The 17,763-nt window shown below is 44.1% G+C and overlaps 1 protein-coding gene across 5 annotated transcripts in view; it reads right to left on the reverse strand.

The window, feature by feature from the left end:
• The window catches only part of sel1l3 (SEL1L family member 3), a 75,471-nt gene that overhangs the window by 28,028 nt on the left and 29,680 nt on the right, over window positions 1-17,763 (reverse strand). For all 5 annotated transcript variants that reach the window (XM_033026522.1, XM_033026531.1, XM_033026515.1 and 2 more), the window contains exons 9-11: window positions 14,468-14,603; window positions 7,804-7,956; window positions 3,828-4,048 (exon numbers count right to left, since the gene is read on the reverse strand). In XM_033026522.1, coding sequence (XP_032882413.1) covers window positions 3,828-4,048; window positions 7,804-7,956; window positions 14,468-14,603 — 510 coding nt within the window. The remainder of the gene's footprint in view (window positions 1-3,827; window positions 4,049-7,803; window positions 7,957-14,467; window positions 14,604-17,763) is intronic.

Genomic DNA, 17,763 nt, shown 5'->3' on the forward strand with positions numbered 1-17,763 from the left:
TAGACACATTCTGCAAGCATTGTAGAACCAAAAGAGACACTTTTTGCAATCATTTTAGAACCAATAGACACTTTTTGCAAACATTTTAGAACCAATAGACACATTCTGCAAGCATTTTAGAACCACTAAGGACACTTACATTTGAGTAGACATGTGTTCAGTGTTATTCACAGCTCAGAGAAACGTGACCCTCTGCCTTCCTCCATCTTGAAGAGACTGTGTGGCACACCACTTCCTGGTTTTATAGTCCCTCCCCCCTGCCGCCAGCGGGGCAGCAAAGAGAATGGGGAATTTTGTAAAAACATTAATATCTCTGTCATTTTTATTCGACGGGAAAAATCCTCAGCACACATGCGGCAGAGGGGGGCTCTGAGCAAGGTGGCCAAAAATGACGGCCGTAGGTGGCGGCGTTCTCTCGGAAATCGCAGCACAGATGGCCAAAACCGGTCAAGAACGGACTTTTAGTAATATAGATTTTCAGCACAATGTCGGGATTGGGATCGAACCCGGGTCTCTGGTGTTGCAAGCGCTGTAAGGCCGCAACACTACCGCTGCTCAACCTTACCGCTCGTTTTCTAACATTTAAGGTGAGTGGATGGATCCTGACACTCAGCCAGTCACACGATGAGCAGTGCATGTCTGAAGTTAATCGGATTCAGAGGGAATGGACTGGTGTGACCTTGTAAGCCCAGTAGCCAACCAGCAGTGAAATAAAGGGCCTGTCCCACTTGCATGCGATTGCGTGCGTTTGGCACGACCAAACAGAAGCGGAGTTCACGTGAAGTTCGCGCTAAGTTCGCGCGTGACGTCATTTGCATCATGCTTACCAATCAGCTGGGCAGGAGGCGGGCCGACTGAATTTGGGCGTCGCACGGCGTCGGGCGGTGACATCATCACGCAACGCCACGCCGGGTGGTGACGTCATCACGCAACGCCAGGGGCAAGGCGTACGCCGTCAAGACGCTGCGTACGCTGTCAAGACGCTGCGTACTTCAAGACACTGCGTACGACCGTAATGCGCCTGCGTGCCGACAGGCCGTTGGCGCACGAAGATTTCGGCCAGTCAGAATTTCAGTGCCCCGCGTGATGTCGGGACCAGCCCCGCACAACTCCGCGCTTTTAAGAGAGACCAGCCCTGCGCGGCCATACGGTGCCCGTACGCCTTAAGCGACCACGAGGTCGCGGAATTTGCGAGCCTAGGTCGCGTAAGTGGGACAGGCCCTTAAACAGGATTACTGAACTCAACCATTTCCTCATTAGTTTAGTTTTTCGTTTTCAGCAGGTCCCACCAGTAGTGAAATTGCATGTTGGTTTTCGTAAGTGGTGGAAGGGGAAGGAGGGTTTGGAAATACCTTTGTGATTTAGGTATTATAGTTTTTTTCTTTTTGAGTTTGCAACTTTCAGACTGCAGTGAGTGCAGGATAGGAAAGAAACCAAGACTCACAGGTGTATTTCTGTCTCCTTTAAGTTGTCGGACAGGGTAAGGTGTGCAGTCTGTCCCTCAGCTCCCTCTGTAATCTTCCCCCTGAGCATAAAGTGCTGGAGTAATTCAATGGGTCAAACTTGAGAGACCCTGCAGTGTTGTGGAAATTACAAACTGCCTTGAATGCACTAAGGACCGAGTTCAGAATTGTTTACACAAGTTGCATATTGCGCAAGGCAGAGAATGACTATGTGTGGAAGAAAAATAAGTTAACGTTTCAGGTCTGAGACCCTTCATTTGAACTGGGAAAGAGAATTTCAAAAAGGTTTTGACTGAAGTAGATGGAAATGTAGACCAAATAGAATAATTTTGATGGGATGGGTTCAATTAATGGGTGCAATTATCAGCACATTTAAGGTTCTTTGTCCTTTTGTTCTATACATACTTTCTCACTCACCTTTTCACTTATGTAAAACTAACTTGTTCATCTCTCTTTCCCAGTTCTGATGAAGCATCCCAGTCCTGAAATATTAACTTTTTCTTTCCAGATACTGACTGACCTCTAGCTTTTTCTATTTTTTGCTTCATTAGCATCTTCAAAGCCGATCATTTTGGATTTGAAATTTTAAAAAATGAAGTAAAATACCATACCATGTTACACATTTACAAAGAACCTTTCCTCCTAATCCTCCCCAAGACAAATCATCAAGAGAAAACAGAATGTGAAAGTGACTTTAGACAAGCTCTGTGGGCCTTAACGTGTGGGCATAGTTAAAACAGGATTAAAGATGCTATATTGTTATCAGTGTACAATCATTCAACAGTTTGTGCTAAAGAAAAGAACAGATTGTTGTTGAAAACAGCAACTCGTCCTCAGAATGACAATGGATTTATGAGTTCATAAGTGTATAAGTTCTAGGTACATAATTGGGCTATTCGGCCCATCGATTCTACTACGCCCTACAATCATGGCTGATCTATCTGTCCCTATCAACTCCATTCTCCTGCCTTCTCCCCATAACATCTGACACCCTTACTAATTAAGAATCTGTCAATCTCCACATTTAAAATATCCATTGACGACCTCCACAGCTGTCTGTGGCAATGAATTCCACAGATTCACCACAGTCTGACAAAATAAATTCCTCCTTATGTCCTTTCTAAAGTTTCAATGAGGTCCCCTCTCATGCTTCTAAACTCCTAAAATTGAGAAATTGCTACTTTTGTGCAGTAAGTGCTATTAAAACTCACCAGAGAAGCGTAATTAACTAAAAGATCAAGGACACTCTTCTTTTCCCACAAAGTTTACATTTCTCCAGCCCAGAAAAGGGATCAATTGAAACCGTGAATTCTGAAACCACGCATAAAAATATTTTTTGATTTTTTTTCATTTTACTTTCTTGTTCTCATTCTCTCCGCACACTCCCATAACCCCTTCTTTCTTATCTTTTCTTTATTTCTCTTTCTATACTTGTATATGAGTATAGAAAGAGTATACTTGTATACTTGTATTCATTATATTTCTCCATCATTTCACCTCTCTAAAGTTCCTTGGTAAAGGAGATGGTCACTGTTGCTTTATTGCTCTTATCATATAATTATCTCCTTGCTCTCCCTACAATCTGCAAAGCAATAATTTTGAGCCATGGAATCGGTTTAATCAAAAATGTTCCGTAATATCCTAATCCATGGATCTGAACCATGACTGCTTTCCTATCCACCAGCAAAAGGTCAGGACAGAAACTTGTTGAATTATTTTGTGAAAGTTTGTAGTTAAATTCTGTAGGACTTTCAGAAAGCCCATGCTTTTGTTTCCCCTCTAAGATTCATAATCAATTACCACTCTTTTCTCAGGCAAATAAATATTAGGGTTATTATTGAATCAATGCCTAGTTCCCATCCTGGGAAAGACAAAAACATATGATATCATCCCAATGCAGGTTGCATTTTGTTCAAAAAATATTATGGTGAAATATAGATATTTGTATATTCAAGACATTCAAGTCTTATTGGGGCAAAGGTGACTTTCAAGTTTTCTTCATTTACATCTGGATCTTTTTGTAGACTGAGGGCAAATGATTGCTATGGGTACTCAGCAAATCTTTCAGTTATGTATGGTAGAAGATACATTAGAGCGGCTTTGGTCCTTTGTTGATCAAATCAAACCAAATCCATTTCGACACTATGAATGTCAGGCAATGTTTCATCGGTCTGTTGCCATCAAACATTTATTACGAAATGTTGGTTATTTGTTGAAGATGTCAAAAATGTTCTCAAGTCTACACTGTCATAATTGCTTGAATGTCTAGTTGGAGAACTTGGAACCTGGAGGAAGATAAAACTATCTGAGATTTAAAATCAAAGCATGTTAAAGGCTTAATTATTGTCCAAAAGATTGCATTACCTTTGAGGATTGTACTTCCACACCCAGACCTGTCTCAAAAATGACTCCCAGCAAGTAGGCGGCTTTATAATAGCCGCAGCAGCTGGCTTCTATTAATGAAGATATATGATGTCCAATCTGCTTGATACCATCTGCACCAGTAAGTTTCTCCATTGTCTTCCAGTAAAGTTTCTCACCAACTTTAATAAGTATGGAAGGTAAATTTGGTAAATGAGTGGCATCTAGGCACAAAAATAAATTGTTAAAATGTTAGATAAACAATACAATGAAATACACAATTCGTAACGACGAACCACATTTCTATTGCCCCTGTATGCTTTAAGCTAATCTGGTATATTTTAACCACTTCTTTTATAGTTCCAATAATATGTCATCATTTTGAGATGCTACTCCTTTCTCTTACCACAAATCTTGCCTGACTGCAGAGTACTTCCAACAGCCTCTGTTTTATTTTCACATTTACAGCATCCCCAGTATTTGCCTTCTACACAACAACCAGCTTTATAAGTGGTTTATAATTCTTCCACGCCTATTTTAGCAGAGGCATTGAAAAACACATGTGTAACCACGGCTGTTTGTATCACATGTGGGAATTTCAACTGCAATGTTCTTTGTAGAATGGAAAATATAAACAAGTGTTGGAACAATTGAATGTTCCGATCTATAAATTGAGATATCACAACACTAGATAGCATGCAATAAATTACTCTTCTGGAGATGCTTAGACTACATTTTGTTCCTTTCAAAATTATCTCTGAATTGTAGTTCTCTATTTTAATTTGAAACAGAATATCACTGAAATGAATGAATGAATACGTTTATTGGCCAGGTATTCACATACAAGGAATTTGCCTTGGTGCTCCGCCAGCAAGTGACAACATGACATAGTGACAGTTTGGAATGACACATAAAACATTAAACATTAATAATAAAACATTATCGATTAAACATGTGAATTAAATAAAATACCACAGCAAAAGGAGGCAATAGATCTTTGGTTATTTGGAAAAAAAGCTGTTTTTACATCTGGCTGTGGCTGCTTTGACAGTCCGGAGTCGCCTTCCAGAGGGAAATAATTCAAAGAGTTTGTGGCCAGGGTGAGTTGGGTCAGAGATGATCTTACCCGCTCGCTTCCTGGCCCTTGCAGTGTACAGTTCGTCAATGGAGGGAAGGTTGCAGCCAATAACCTTCTCAGCTGATCGGACGATTCGCTGCAGCCTCCGGATGTCGTGCTTGGTGGCTGTGCCAAACCAGACCATGATGGAGAAGGTGAGAACAGACTCTACGATGGCCGTATAGAATTGGACCATCATTGCCTGTACCTCAGCTGCCGCAGGAAGTACATCCTCTGTTGTGCCTTTTTGACTGTGGAGTCAAAACTGCCAATGATTCATTTCATGTAGTTATTGAATTCTTCCCTGATAAAACTTAGAATGAATGAGACCTATCAGCAGCTTTTTGTCCATCATTTGTAACAAAATTACATCCCATCAAGGCATGCATGTCATTTGCAGGTGAAAGCCAAGGCACATATATGCTCTTAAGGAATATGAGAGAGGGAAGGTTCACCATAACCACAGATAGAAGTGACATATTCAATAGAAGTAGAGTCCTAGAATAGTTTCAAGGCAAAGATAGATAGATACCTGTTTAACTAGAGGGTGAAAGGCTACCAGAGGTAAGTGGGAATGTGGAGTGAGTTACAACAGATCATCCATGATCTTATTAAATGTTAGAGAAGGTATGAGGGGTGTGGCCTACACCTGTTTCTAATTCATACGTCCTTACACGTGCAATATTAAGGCAATATTTTGCTGCCATAATGTTCACTTGATCTGTTCCAGATCCTGTCTCATGAAGTCAAGACATTGTATGGTTGCTATATCTATATTACTAAATGTCTGTTCTTGACCGGTTTTGGCGATCTGTGCTGCGATTTCCGAGAGAACGCCGCCACCTACGGCCGTCATTTTTGGCCACCTCGCTCAGAGCCCCCCTTCGCCGCATGTGTGCCGAGGATTTTTCCAGTCGATGAAAAATGACAGAGATATTAATGATTTTACAAAATTCCCAATTCTCTCTGCTGCCCCCGCTGGCGGCAGGGGGGATGGACTATAAAACCAGGAAGTGGTGTGCCTCAATTAGTCTGCAAGTTGGAGGAAGGCAGAAGGTCACGTTTCTCTGAGCTGTGAATAACACTGAACACATGTTCACACAACTGTGAGTAAGTGCCCTTAATGTGGTTTGAAAATGAAAATATGGTTAAAGTAAAAAAGCACTACCTGCAAATGGTTATTTGGGGGGTTTGGGTTGAAATAAAAAGGCACTCTCTCCTCCCCCCCCCTCCTCCTCTCTCCCCCCCCCCCCCCCTCCTCCTCTCTCCCCCCCCCCTCCTCTCTCCCCCCCCTCTCCTCTCTCCCCCCCCCTCCTCTCTCTCCCCCCCCTCCTCTCTCTCCCCCCCCTCCTCTCCCCCCCCTCTCCTCTCCCCCCCCTCTCCTCTCCCCCCCTCTCCTCTCCCCCCCCTCTCCTCTCCCCCCCCTCTCCTCTCCCCCCCCTCTCCTCTCCCCCCCCTCTCCTCTCCCCCCCTCTCCTCTCCCCCCCCTCTCCTCTCCCCCCCCTCTCCTCTCCTCTCCCCCCTCTCCTCTGCCCTCCCTCTCCCCCCCTCCTCTCCCCCCCCTCTCCTCCCCCCTCCCTCTCCCCCCCCCTCTCCCCCCCTCCTCTCCCCCCCTCTCCTCTCCCCCCCTCTCCTCTCCCCCCCTCCTCTCCTCTCCACTACCCCCCTCTCTCTCCCCTCTTTTTCTCCCCCTCCCCTCCATCCCCTCCCCCACCGTCCCTCCCCTAAACACCCTACCCCCTTCCCTCCACCCCCCTCCCCCTCCCTGCTCCCCACCTCTCCCCCTCCCCTCACCTCACCCCCCTCTCACTCCCCCTCTCCTCTTTCCCCCTCTCCTCTTTCCCCCCCTCTCCTCTTTCCCCTCCCTCTCCTCTTTCCCCCCCTCTCCTCTTCCCGCCCCCCCTCTCCTCTTCCCCCCCTCTCCTCTTCCCCCCCTCAACCCCCTCTCCTCTCCCCCCTCTCTCTTTCTCCCACTCCTCCCCTCCATCCCCTCCCCCACCATCCCTCCCATAAACCCCCCTCCCCTCCGCACACCCCTACCCCCTTCCCTCCACCCTCCCTGCTCCCCACCTCCCCTCACCTCTCCCCCTCCCCTCACCTCTCCCCCTCCCCTCCCCTCCCCTCACCTCTCCCCCCCTCACTCCCCCTCACTCTCATTCTCTCTCTCTCCTCCCCTCCACCCCCACCCTTCCCCTCTCACCCATCCTCCCTCTTCTCCCCCTCGCCACCCCCTCTCCCTCTTGCCCCTCTCTCTGTGTCTCTGCCCCTTCTCTCTCTGCCCTCACTCTCTACCCCCTCCCCCCACTCCCCCCTCTCTAGATGTGACTGCAAGTTGGGGGCTATGCGTCAGTAGATAGGGTGGTTATGGGGTAAAATGAGCAAATTAATAATATTAATATAATATCAAGGGGGGTAATTAGCGTGAGTGCGGGTGGGGGGGGTGGTTAGTTGGTGTGTGTGACGCTGCATGCCGCCTCCCCCCCCCACAACCACACGTTGGGGGAACAGACCCAACGGGTCTGCACTTGGTCTAGTATTGTTATATATTTCCACACAAGGAGGGCAGAAACCAAAAAGCTTTTCATTGTACCTCGGTATGTGTGACAGCAATAAACTAAACTAAACTAAAAATATGATTGTGTAGAAAGGAATTGCAGATGTTGGTTTATACTGAAGAGAATCACAAAGTGCTGGAGTAACCCAGCGGGTCCAGCAGAAATTAACATCAGAAATTAACATCTGCCTAGTGTATTGACAATGAAGATGAATCAAAGTAATGGGTATGAATGTGGGGTGGGGTGAAGGAGCTAAAAGGATTGGATGCACTTTTGTTTTTACATTATGCAAATAATTTGAAGTTACCTATTAAGGAGTCTGAAGCCATTGTTTGAAGCAAATCAAATAATGCCTTATAACGTTTCTCTGTTCTTTTTCCCCAAGGACGTGCTGGGCATTTATTGTCGTCATCGTCTTTTGACCCATTCAGCATCTGTAAATAGTAATCATTGTTTCTAGCTGCAACAAAAAAGCATTATAATTAATTACCTTGATTGCTAATGTGCAAATAACTTTCCATAAATTACATTATGGATACATCTGAAGAATATATGACCAATAAATTCTGTCAAAATGATACCACTATTGGAAAATTGATCATGTTGTGCTCAATGTAGAAATTTCAAATGTTGTGACTTTGAGTCCTCTGTGGATTGGATGTGTTAACAATCATGTGGTAATGGCACAATGCCACAGTTGGTAGAGCAGCAGCCTCACAGCGACAGGTTCGATCCCGACTTCAGGTGCCGTCTGTACGGAGTTTTCACATTCTATCTGTGACCGTGTGGGTTTCTACCGGGTGCTCCTGTTTCCTCTCACATCCCAAAGAAGTGCGGATTTGTAGGTTAATTGACTGGAGACTTCTTGGCTGCAGTGGATGGCCATGTCGTCTTTAGTGCTCTGACTAGCCCTTCGCATTCCACAGTGTGTTGCTGCCTAGCCTTTCCAGCCATTGGTTCCTAAAGATCTCTTCCGCCTGGTCCGCCAAAGCAGACTTTCCATGAAGGATGAGCATGTCTCACAGGTTGAACTGGACTACATGGTACCAGTTGCAAGGCTACGCCTTGACCCGACAGCTGTATCGCTGAACTAAACTAAACATACCGAGGAGCCAGACATACATAATAGTGTCGCAGAGGGGTACAATGCATGTCTGGCCACTGTTGGACTTTTTAAATGGTTGCAAGTATAAGATTTGGCAATGTTTTATAAGTAGTTATTTAATTATCATGAAAATGCAACTAAGTGCAACTAAGCAGACACACAAACTAAACAAATGCAATTCCTACAGACCAAATTGAATAAATGACTGACAGTGTATCTGCACACCTTCTATATCTTCTTGTCTTCCATTTTAGATATGTACAGTATTTGGAGGGATCCTCTACTGGCTTACTACTTAACAATAAGGGGTAAGCCTTTTAATGGCCTGTCCCACTTAGGCGACTTTTTAGGCGAGTGCAGGAGACTCTGCACTCGCCACATGGTCGTTGGTGGTCTCTGGTGACTCTCCTTCATGGTCCCGAGGAGTTCCCGCATTCTGGGAACTAGTCGTGGCCTCAGTATGGTCGGCGCAAATTTTTCGCCAAGGAGAAAATTGATAATCCTGCAGTCGTAGGTGCAGTTGTAGTGGGGTCGCCATGTAGTTATGGGTAGTCGAGGTAGTCGTAGATAGTTTTAGTTAATCGCCTTTGCTGTCCGGGCATTTTAATTTGCTCATTGGGGGGAAAAAAACGTAAGCACGAGTTTTCAGAACCAAGGATAACCGACCAGTAATGTTAAATGCCCACCAAACTTCACAATGGTGTATCTCTGGCTTATTAAAAGTTGTCTGGCTTCTTAAAAGTGTCCCCACTCCTTCTCCCCCCCTTCTTTTAGAGGACTTACCGTACACTGTGCTAGCCGTCTTAACCTTCCTGTTCATCCCAGTGTGTGTCTGTATCACCTTGTCTTAGCACCGTGTGAATTTCAGACAGCGCTCCCCCGCTTTCCCTGGCCCCCACCTTTGCGGGCGGGCGTGCATGGGTGTGTGTGTGTGTATGTCTAAGTGGGACAGGCCCTTTAGAACGGAGATGAGAAAACACTTTTTCACACAGAGAGTTGTGAGTCTGGAATTCACTGCCTCAGTGGAGTCCGGTTCTCTGGATACTTTCAAGAGAGAGCTAGATAGGGCTCTTAAAGATAGCGTTGCCAGGGGATATGGGGAGAAGGCAGGAACGGGGTACTGATTGAGGATGATCAGCCACGATCACATTGAATGGCGGTGCTGGCTCGAAGGGCCAAATGGCCTACTCCTGCACCTATTGTCTATTATTCAGCAAAGACATACTCCAATATTTACATGTCCAAAGGCTTTTGCTCCAAATTTAACATGAGGCCAGATTTGGTGAATCTTAAATGGGAGCTGTCTCTGCAGGTCCCAGCAGAATCTAATGCTGCAGAAACTAGGTCATGGTTTTTAACTAGAAGGATGCCTTCAATATTATTGTAGTGGGTATCAGGTGCACGAGTGCCCTCTACTGGTTGCAACATCTAGTGTGAGCATAGAGAACACTGTGTTCACACTAGCAAGTGTACAGGTCACACATTGCTCACATTATCGCGTATAGAGTGCATGATGCTCAGACTACCCAGTGCACAAAGAACACAGTTCTCACACTGCTGAGTATAGAATGCACAGTGCTCACGCTACTGTTTAGAAAGTGCACGGTGCTCGCCCCCCTGAGTGTAAAGTGAGCATGGTGCTCACACTACCGAGTATAGAGAGCGCATGGTGCTCACACTAAAACAGTCAGCACTCAGCAAACTCATTTATTTCAGCTCAGTGCATTCTCTGAAATCAGCAATGAACCCCTTTTCACATTATGTCCTCTGGTTTATATTCTGTGGTCCCTGAACTTGACTGTGCGAGGATAGACACAAAATACTGGAATAACTCAGCGGGACAGGTAGCATCTCTGGAGAGAAGGAATGGGTGATGTTTCGGGTCGAGACCCTTCTTCAGACCCTCAGTGAACTCAGCAGTGTGATTATTGTGCATTCTTAATCGGCAGTAGCATAACATTATACGTTCCTTCAATGTGTGAATGCCATTGTTCTCTTAAAGCATGATTGCTTTTATTATGTCATGTCTGAATTTTTTCACATGCCCTTGCAATCACGAGACATGATTGATGTGCAATGTAGAAAATTCTGAATTACACTACTGTATAAAAAACTGAACTAAACAATTGTTCCACCAAACAGTTTGATGTGTTATATCTTCCAAGGAATCAATCGAACATCTAGCTCAACACTCCTATGTTGTCAAACTGATGCAACCAACAATGAATCACTTAACAGTAAAAGCTTCGCAGTCACAACATAAATGAAGCTGGCAGTCGCCTGAAAAATCGCTTAAGTGGAACAGGCCCATAAATTAAAGTGTACGGTAAGTCCTTTAAAAGAGGGAGGGAGAAGGAGGGAGAAGGAGAGAGGTGGAGGGAGGTGGAGGGAGGTGGAGGGAGGTGGAGGGAGGTGGAGGGAGGTGGAGGGAGATGGAGGGAGGTGGAGGGAGGTGGAGGGAGGTGGAGGGAGATGAAGGGAGATGGAGTGGAGACAACTTTTAAGAAGTCAGAGATACACGGCTGTGAAGCTCGGCGGACATTTAACATTACCGGTCGGTTATCCATGGTTCTGAAAACTACTGCTTATGTTTTTTTTCCCAATGAGCCGATGAAATTCACCGGTCAGCACCAGCTACAACCTACAAGAACCTAAGAGAACCTTTGACGTCCACTAGGACCTCCTGGCGACCCACCTGTGGCACGAGAATTCTCGCTACTCTCCATGGCGGCATCATTCTAATAAGGCCGCGACTAGTTGCCAGAATGCGGGAACTCCTCACGACCATGAAGGCGTCTCCCCGGCAACCACCCGCGAACATATGGCGACTGTATAGTCGTCTGCAGTCGCCTAAGTGGGACAGGCTCATGAATGCAACACTGTATATTGCCATTGGTGTGTAGTGGTAGAATCTGGGGGCAGTCGATGATAAAATGGAGAGACAAAAAAGGTGTGGGGAGGGGGAAAATTGGTGTACATGGGAACTTGATAGTCACCTCAGGCTCTGTGGTTGAAGGGTTGGTTTCTTTGCTCTATCACTCTATGATTCTACTTCCTTGTTTGTACGGTTTAACAAGGATCCACCTCCTTCCTCAGAGCAAAGTATGGAAATTTTTTTTCCATTCAAATATTTTTACAAAGATGACTATCTCTCTCTATCTATCTGGACACGTTATGGTTTTAATTATCTCCATCAGATCTCCTTTCCTCTGTTCCAGGAAGAGTACCCCAGCCTTTTCACGCAACCCTCATGGCTAAATTCTCCCATTTCTGGGATAATTCTAATAAATCTCCTCTGCATCCTCTCCAAAGCCTTCAAATTTTCCCACATTATAGAACATAGAATAGTGCAGCACAAGAACAGGAACTTTGTCCCACGATGTTTGTGCCGATCATGATGCCAAGATTAACTAATCTCGTCTGCCTACACATCATCCATATCCTGCCATTCTATGATTATTTATGCACCTATCTAAAGGATTCTAAAACACCACTATCAAATCTATGCGTCACTGTCGTATGTGTGGGTATCGTATTATGACTCCCTGAACCAGGTAAAATGTCAAGCTTTGGGCAAATCAGCATTTGATAAAGGTTCATTGTTATTTCCAAACTCTTATGATGTATTCTTTGGTTTATAATGCCTAGGATCCTGCATGATCTTTAACCACTTTTTCAACCTGTTCTTCCACTTTCAATAATTTATGTACATAAAGACTCAGATTTCTCTATTCCCTGAACTACTCTCAGAAATTTGTCATCCAATTTAGTTCACATGCCTTTGATCTTCTTACTGGAATGTAACATTTCATGTTTTCCTGGATTAAATTTCATTTGCCAGGATCCCGCCCACTCCGCCAGCGACTCTACATCCTGTTGAAGCTCTTTACTAACTGCCTCACAGTTCTCCACATTTATCATCTACATGTTCTCTGCAGTTTTTCATGTTGCATCTTTCACACTCAACTCCAGGTCAAGTACAACTAGTTAAAATATATTCAGAAAACCAAGTGTCTGAGTACTAGCCCCTGGGGTACACCACTGACCCCATTCCTTCAGTCTGAGGGAAAAAAACTCCCTATTTCCAGCTATTCAGCTATTTTTCCAGACTTGCTGTTCATTTTATTCATATTTTTTGTGACGTTGAAGGAGACCATTCAGCCCATCGAGCTGTTTCTCAGAACAATCCCATCAGTTATGTCCATGAGGTTCCATTCCTCCTTCCATTTCCCTATAAACTATTGTCTCTCACAGGCCCACCAACTCTACCCTGCTTCTCCTACCATCCACATGCTAGGGGCAATCAGCCTATCTTTGGGATGTGAGAGGAAACCAGTGCATCCGGAGGTCATGGGGAGAACATGCAAACTCCACAAAGGCATCGCTCAAGTTCAGGACCACACCACCTTATTCCATGAGCTTCAATCCTAAATAAAATAACAGAATCTTAAAATAGCTATAGCAAGAAAGACAGAATTATCCAAAAGTGCAGCAGCACTGAAACAGGATCACCAACAAAACCCAAGTGAAAAATGTACTCAGAAAATATTTAATACCTTCATCCAGATCAGAAAGTTTAACTCCTTTACCTTTATAAACTCCTGACATTGAATTGAATTGAATACATTTTAGTAGCCCAATATGTATACATACAAGGAATTTGCCTTGGTGCTTTGCTCGCAAGTAACAACGCGATATACAGTAGACAATTAAGAATAAAACATTATAATTTAAACATTTGAAGAATGAAATAAAATACCAGAGCAAAAGGAGGCTACGCACTTTTGGCTGTTGAGTAGAGCTACTGCTCATGGAAAAAAGCTGTTTTTATGTCTGGCTGTGGTGGTTTAGACAGTCCGGAGTCGCCTTCCAGAGTATGTGGCCAAAGTGAGAGGGGTCAGAGGTGATCTTACCCGCTCTCTTCCTGGCCCTTGCAGTCTACAGTTCGTCGATGGGGGGAAGGTTGCAGCCAACAACCTTCTCGGCTGATCGAATGATTCGCTGCAGCCTTCAGATGTCATGCTTGGTGGCTGAGCCAAACCAGACCATGATGGAGAAGGTGAGGACAGACTCTATGATGGCAGCATAAAACTGGACCATCATTGCCTGTGGCAGATTGTGTTTTCTCAGCTGCCACAGGAAGTACATTTTCTGTTGGACCTTTTTGTCTGTGGAGTCGATGGTGGCCTCCCATTTAAGGTCCCTGGAGGTGATGGTGACTGTGGTGTTGTTGATGGTGAGTGAGGGAAGACAATAGACAATTGGTGCAGGAGTAGGCCATTCGGCCCTTCGAGCCAGTACTGCCATTCAATGTGATCATGGCTGATCATCCCCAATCAGTACCCCGTTCCTGCCTTCTCCCCATATCCCCTGGCTCTGCTATCTTTAAGAGCCCTATACTCTCTCTTGAAAGTATCTAGAGAACCACCCCCCTGAGGCAGAGAATTCCACAGACTCACAACTCTCTGTGTGAAAAGGTGTTTCCTCATCTGCGTTCTAAATGGCTTACCCCTTATAGGGGAGCTCTCCTAAAGTCTACAATCAATTCCACCATCTTAAGAGCATTGAGCTCCAGGTTGTTGCGATGGCATGGGACATGGAAAATGCTTGGATATCTTAAAAATGTTGTGAATCAGAAAAGTACAGAACATTTAATTTAAACATGTGTTTTTCATGCATTGTATGTGGTAATGATTGACGTTAAAATAAGTGATTCAATTATATATTTTCCACCTCAGCTTTTAATTAGCTCTTGATTTCTCTGCATTCAGATTCTATAATTATTTACTACTTTTGCATGCACATACTGTATAAGGTAGTGTTTATTTGACTTACTGATGTAGTTCATAAATTTTAGTTTACTTACTCCTTTTCTCTATTGTCTTGAGTAATCCAAGGGACTTGAAATACTTGATGATGAGTGGATTGATATGTTTGCACTTTCGATAATACCGATCAATATGTTTGTCGACATTGTGAGCAATTACAAGAGGATTCGAAATCTGCAAATATGATGCAACATTAATAGTTATGAAATGGTCCATAAATCCATTGCTTATTTGCCATGTAAGTATCATGGTTTATTAAAATGATAATAGATAATTTGTTCAGTGGCAAAAGCAGTAGGAAAGAGAGAAAAGGCAGTTACATTTTGTAAGGATATCAAAGCTCTTTTAAAAGTGAAAATGTTACACTGAATTCAGTCATGATCGCAATGAGATAAAGTACCCTGTCTGAACATGCTGAGGTCCTAGTTGGCTCAATATCTTTAGGGACATTTTCTCCAGTAGTTTAATCATTACGATATAGTGAGGCATTTTCCCTTCATCTAGACGTCTTCATTCCTTTGGGAAGCAATCCTTCCAACCTTCACCTGCCCCCATCCTCAAAACCATCAAGTTCCTTCAGTTACTATAAGTATTCAGAGTTTTGACCCATAATTGGTTCACAATCAATGTGTACATCTAACAAGTAGCATCCATCTCCTGGCAGAAGCCAACAATAAATGAATGTCATCTTCTCAAAAATGAAATAAATTATCAGTTTGGACAAAAAGGAGTAGTCTCACAACTGTGACTTTATCCTTTAGTGGATTAGCAACACTAACATTTTGCCAGCTTTTCATAGGGTCATAAGGAATAGCAGTAGAATTAGGCCATTCGGCCCATCTGGTCTACGCCGCCATTCAATCATGGCTAATCTATCTCTCCCTCCTAACCCCATTCTCCTGCCTTCTCGCCATATCCTCTGACACCTGTACAAATCAAGAATCTATCTATCTCTGCCTTAAAAATATCCACTGGCAGCCTCTCCAGCCTTGTGTGGCAAAGAATTCCACATTCACCATCCTCTGACTAAAGAAATTTCTCCTCATCACCTTCTTAAAAGAATGTCCTTTAATTCTGAGGCTATGATCTATAGTCCTAGACTCTCCCACTAGTGGAAACATCCTCTCCACAACCATTAAATCCAAGCCTTTCACTATTCTGTATGTTTCAATAAGGTTCTCCCTCATTCTTCTAAATTCCGTCGAGTACAGGCCGAGTGCCGACAAACGCTCATCATAGGTTAACCTACTAATTCCTGGGATCAATCTGGTAAACTTCCTCTGGACCCTCTCCAGAGCCAGCACATCTTTCCTCAGATGTGGTGCCCAAAATTGCTCACAATATTCCAAATGCAGCCTTACCAGCACCTTATAGAGCTTCAACATTACATCCCTGTTTTGGGGGAATCCTGCACCAGCACTCACAAGTCCCTTTGCACCTCCGATTTCTGGATTCTCTCCCCATTTTGAAAATAATATATGCCTTTATTTCTACTACCAACATGCATGACTCCACACGTTATATTCCATCTTTCACTTCTCTGCCCACTCTCCCAACCTGTCCAAGTCCTTCTGCAGAGTCCCTGCTTTCTCTACACTACCTTCTCCTCCACCTATTTTCATATCTTACGCAAACTTTGCCACAAAAGCCTTCAATCCCCTCGTCCAAATCATTAATATACAACGTGAAGAGTAGCGGCCCCAGCACCGACCCTTACGAACCCCACTAGTTACTGGCAGCCAACCAAAAAAAGTCCCCTTTATTGCCACTCTTTGTCTTCTACCATCCAGCCAACCTGCTATCCATGCTCGTATCTACCCTTTGATACCGTGGGCTCATCTTCCTAAGCAGCCTAACGTGTGGCACCTTATCAAAGGCTTTCTGAAAATCCAAGTAAACAACTACTGACTCTTTGTCTATCCTGCTATTTACTTCTTCAAATAATTCCATCAAATTTGGTAAGCAAGACCTCCCCTTCACACAGCCATGCTGACTTTGGCCTATTTTATCATTAACTTCTAAATACTCCGTAACCACATCCTTTATAATGGACTCTAAAATCTTACCCACTACCGAAGTCAGACTAACCGACCTATAGTTGCGACTATGCTGCATTGCTCCCTTTTTGTGCAGCGGGGTAATATTGGCAATTTTCCAATCATCTGGGACCACTCCTGACTCTAGTGATTCCTGAAAGATCACTTTCAATGCCTTCCGAATTTCTAAAACCACCTCTTTCAGAACCCTAGGGTGCAGTCTATCCGGCCCAGGTGACTTATCCACCTTCAGCCCTTTCAGCTTCCCAAGCACCTTCTCCCTGGTGATAGCCATTAGACTAACTTCCACCTCTGACTGTTGAATTTCAGGCATTTTGCTGGTGTCTTTCACTGTGAAGACTGATGCAAAAAAGCTATTCAACTCCTCTGCCATTTCTTTATTCCCCATTATCACATCTCCTGCATCATTCTCCAGCGGTCCATCATCCACTCTTGCCTCTTACTTGCTCTTTATATAACTGAAGAAACTCTTGCTATCATTTTATATTATTGGCTAGGTTACCTTTGTATTTCATTTTTTCTCCCCATATCTGTTGTTCTTTAAAAGCTTCCCAGTCCTCTGGCTTCCCACGAATCTTTGCTATGTTATACGCCTTCTCTATTAGTTTTATACTGTCTTTCCCAACTTCCCTTGTCAGCCACGGTCGCATCTTTCTCCCCCTAGAATCTGCCTTCCTCTTTGGATTGAAAAGATCCTGCATCTGCATCCATGTCAATTCTGTCTATCCCTCTCATAATTTTAAAGACCTCTATCAAGTCCCTCCTTAACCTTCAATGCTCCAAAGAATAAAGACCTATCTTGTTCAACCTTTCTCTGTAACTTAGGTGCTGAAACCCAAGCAACATTATTCCCAGAAATTCCTGCATTGCTGTTCCACCGTCATCCCTGCTAGGGTCCCTTTCTAATCAACTTTGAGCGCTCCTCCCTCATGCCTCTGTAGCCCCTTTGCCCAGTTGCAATACCAACACATCTAATTTCACCTTCTCCCTCTCAAATTTCGGATTAAATCTTATCATGTTGTGGTCACTACCTCCTAATGGTTCCTTTACCTTGAGTTCCCTTATCAAATCTGATTCATTACATAACACTAAATCCAAAATTGCCTTTTCCCTGGCAGGCTGCACGACAAGCTGCTCTATGAATCCATCTCGAAGACACTCTACAAATTCCTTTTCTTGGGGTCCAGTACCAACCTGATTTACGCAGCCTACCTGCATATTAAAATCTCCCATGACCACTGTAGTATTGCCTTTTTTACATGCCAATTTTATCTCCT

This window comes from Amblyraja radiata, chromosome 1 (genome assembly GCF_010909765.2).
Source record: "Amblyraja radiata isolate CabotCenter1 chromosome 1, sAmbRad1.1.pri, whole genome shotgun sequence".
Lineage (NCBI taxonomy): Eukaryota > Metazoa > Chordata > Chondrichthyes > Rajiformes > Rajidae > Amblyraja > Amblyraja radiata.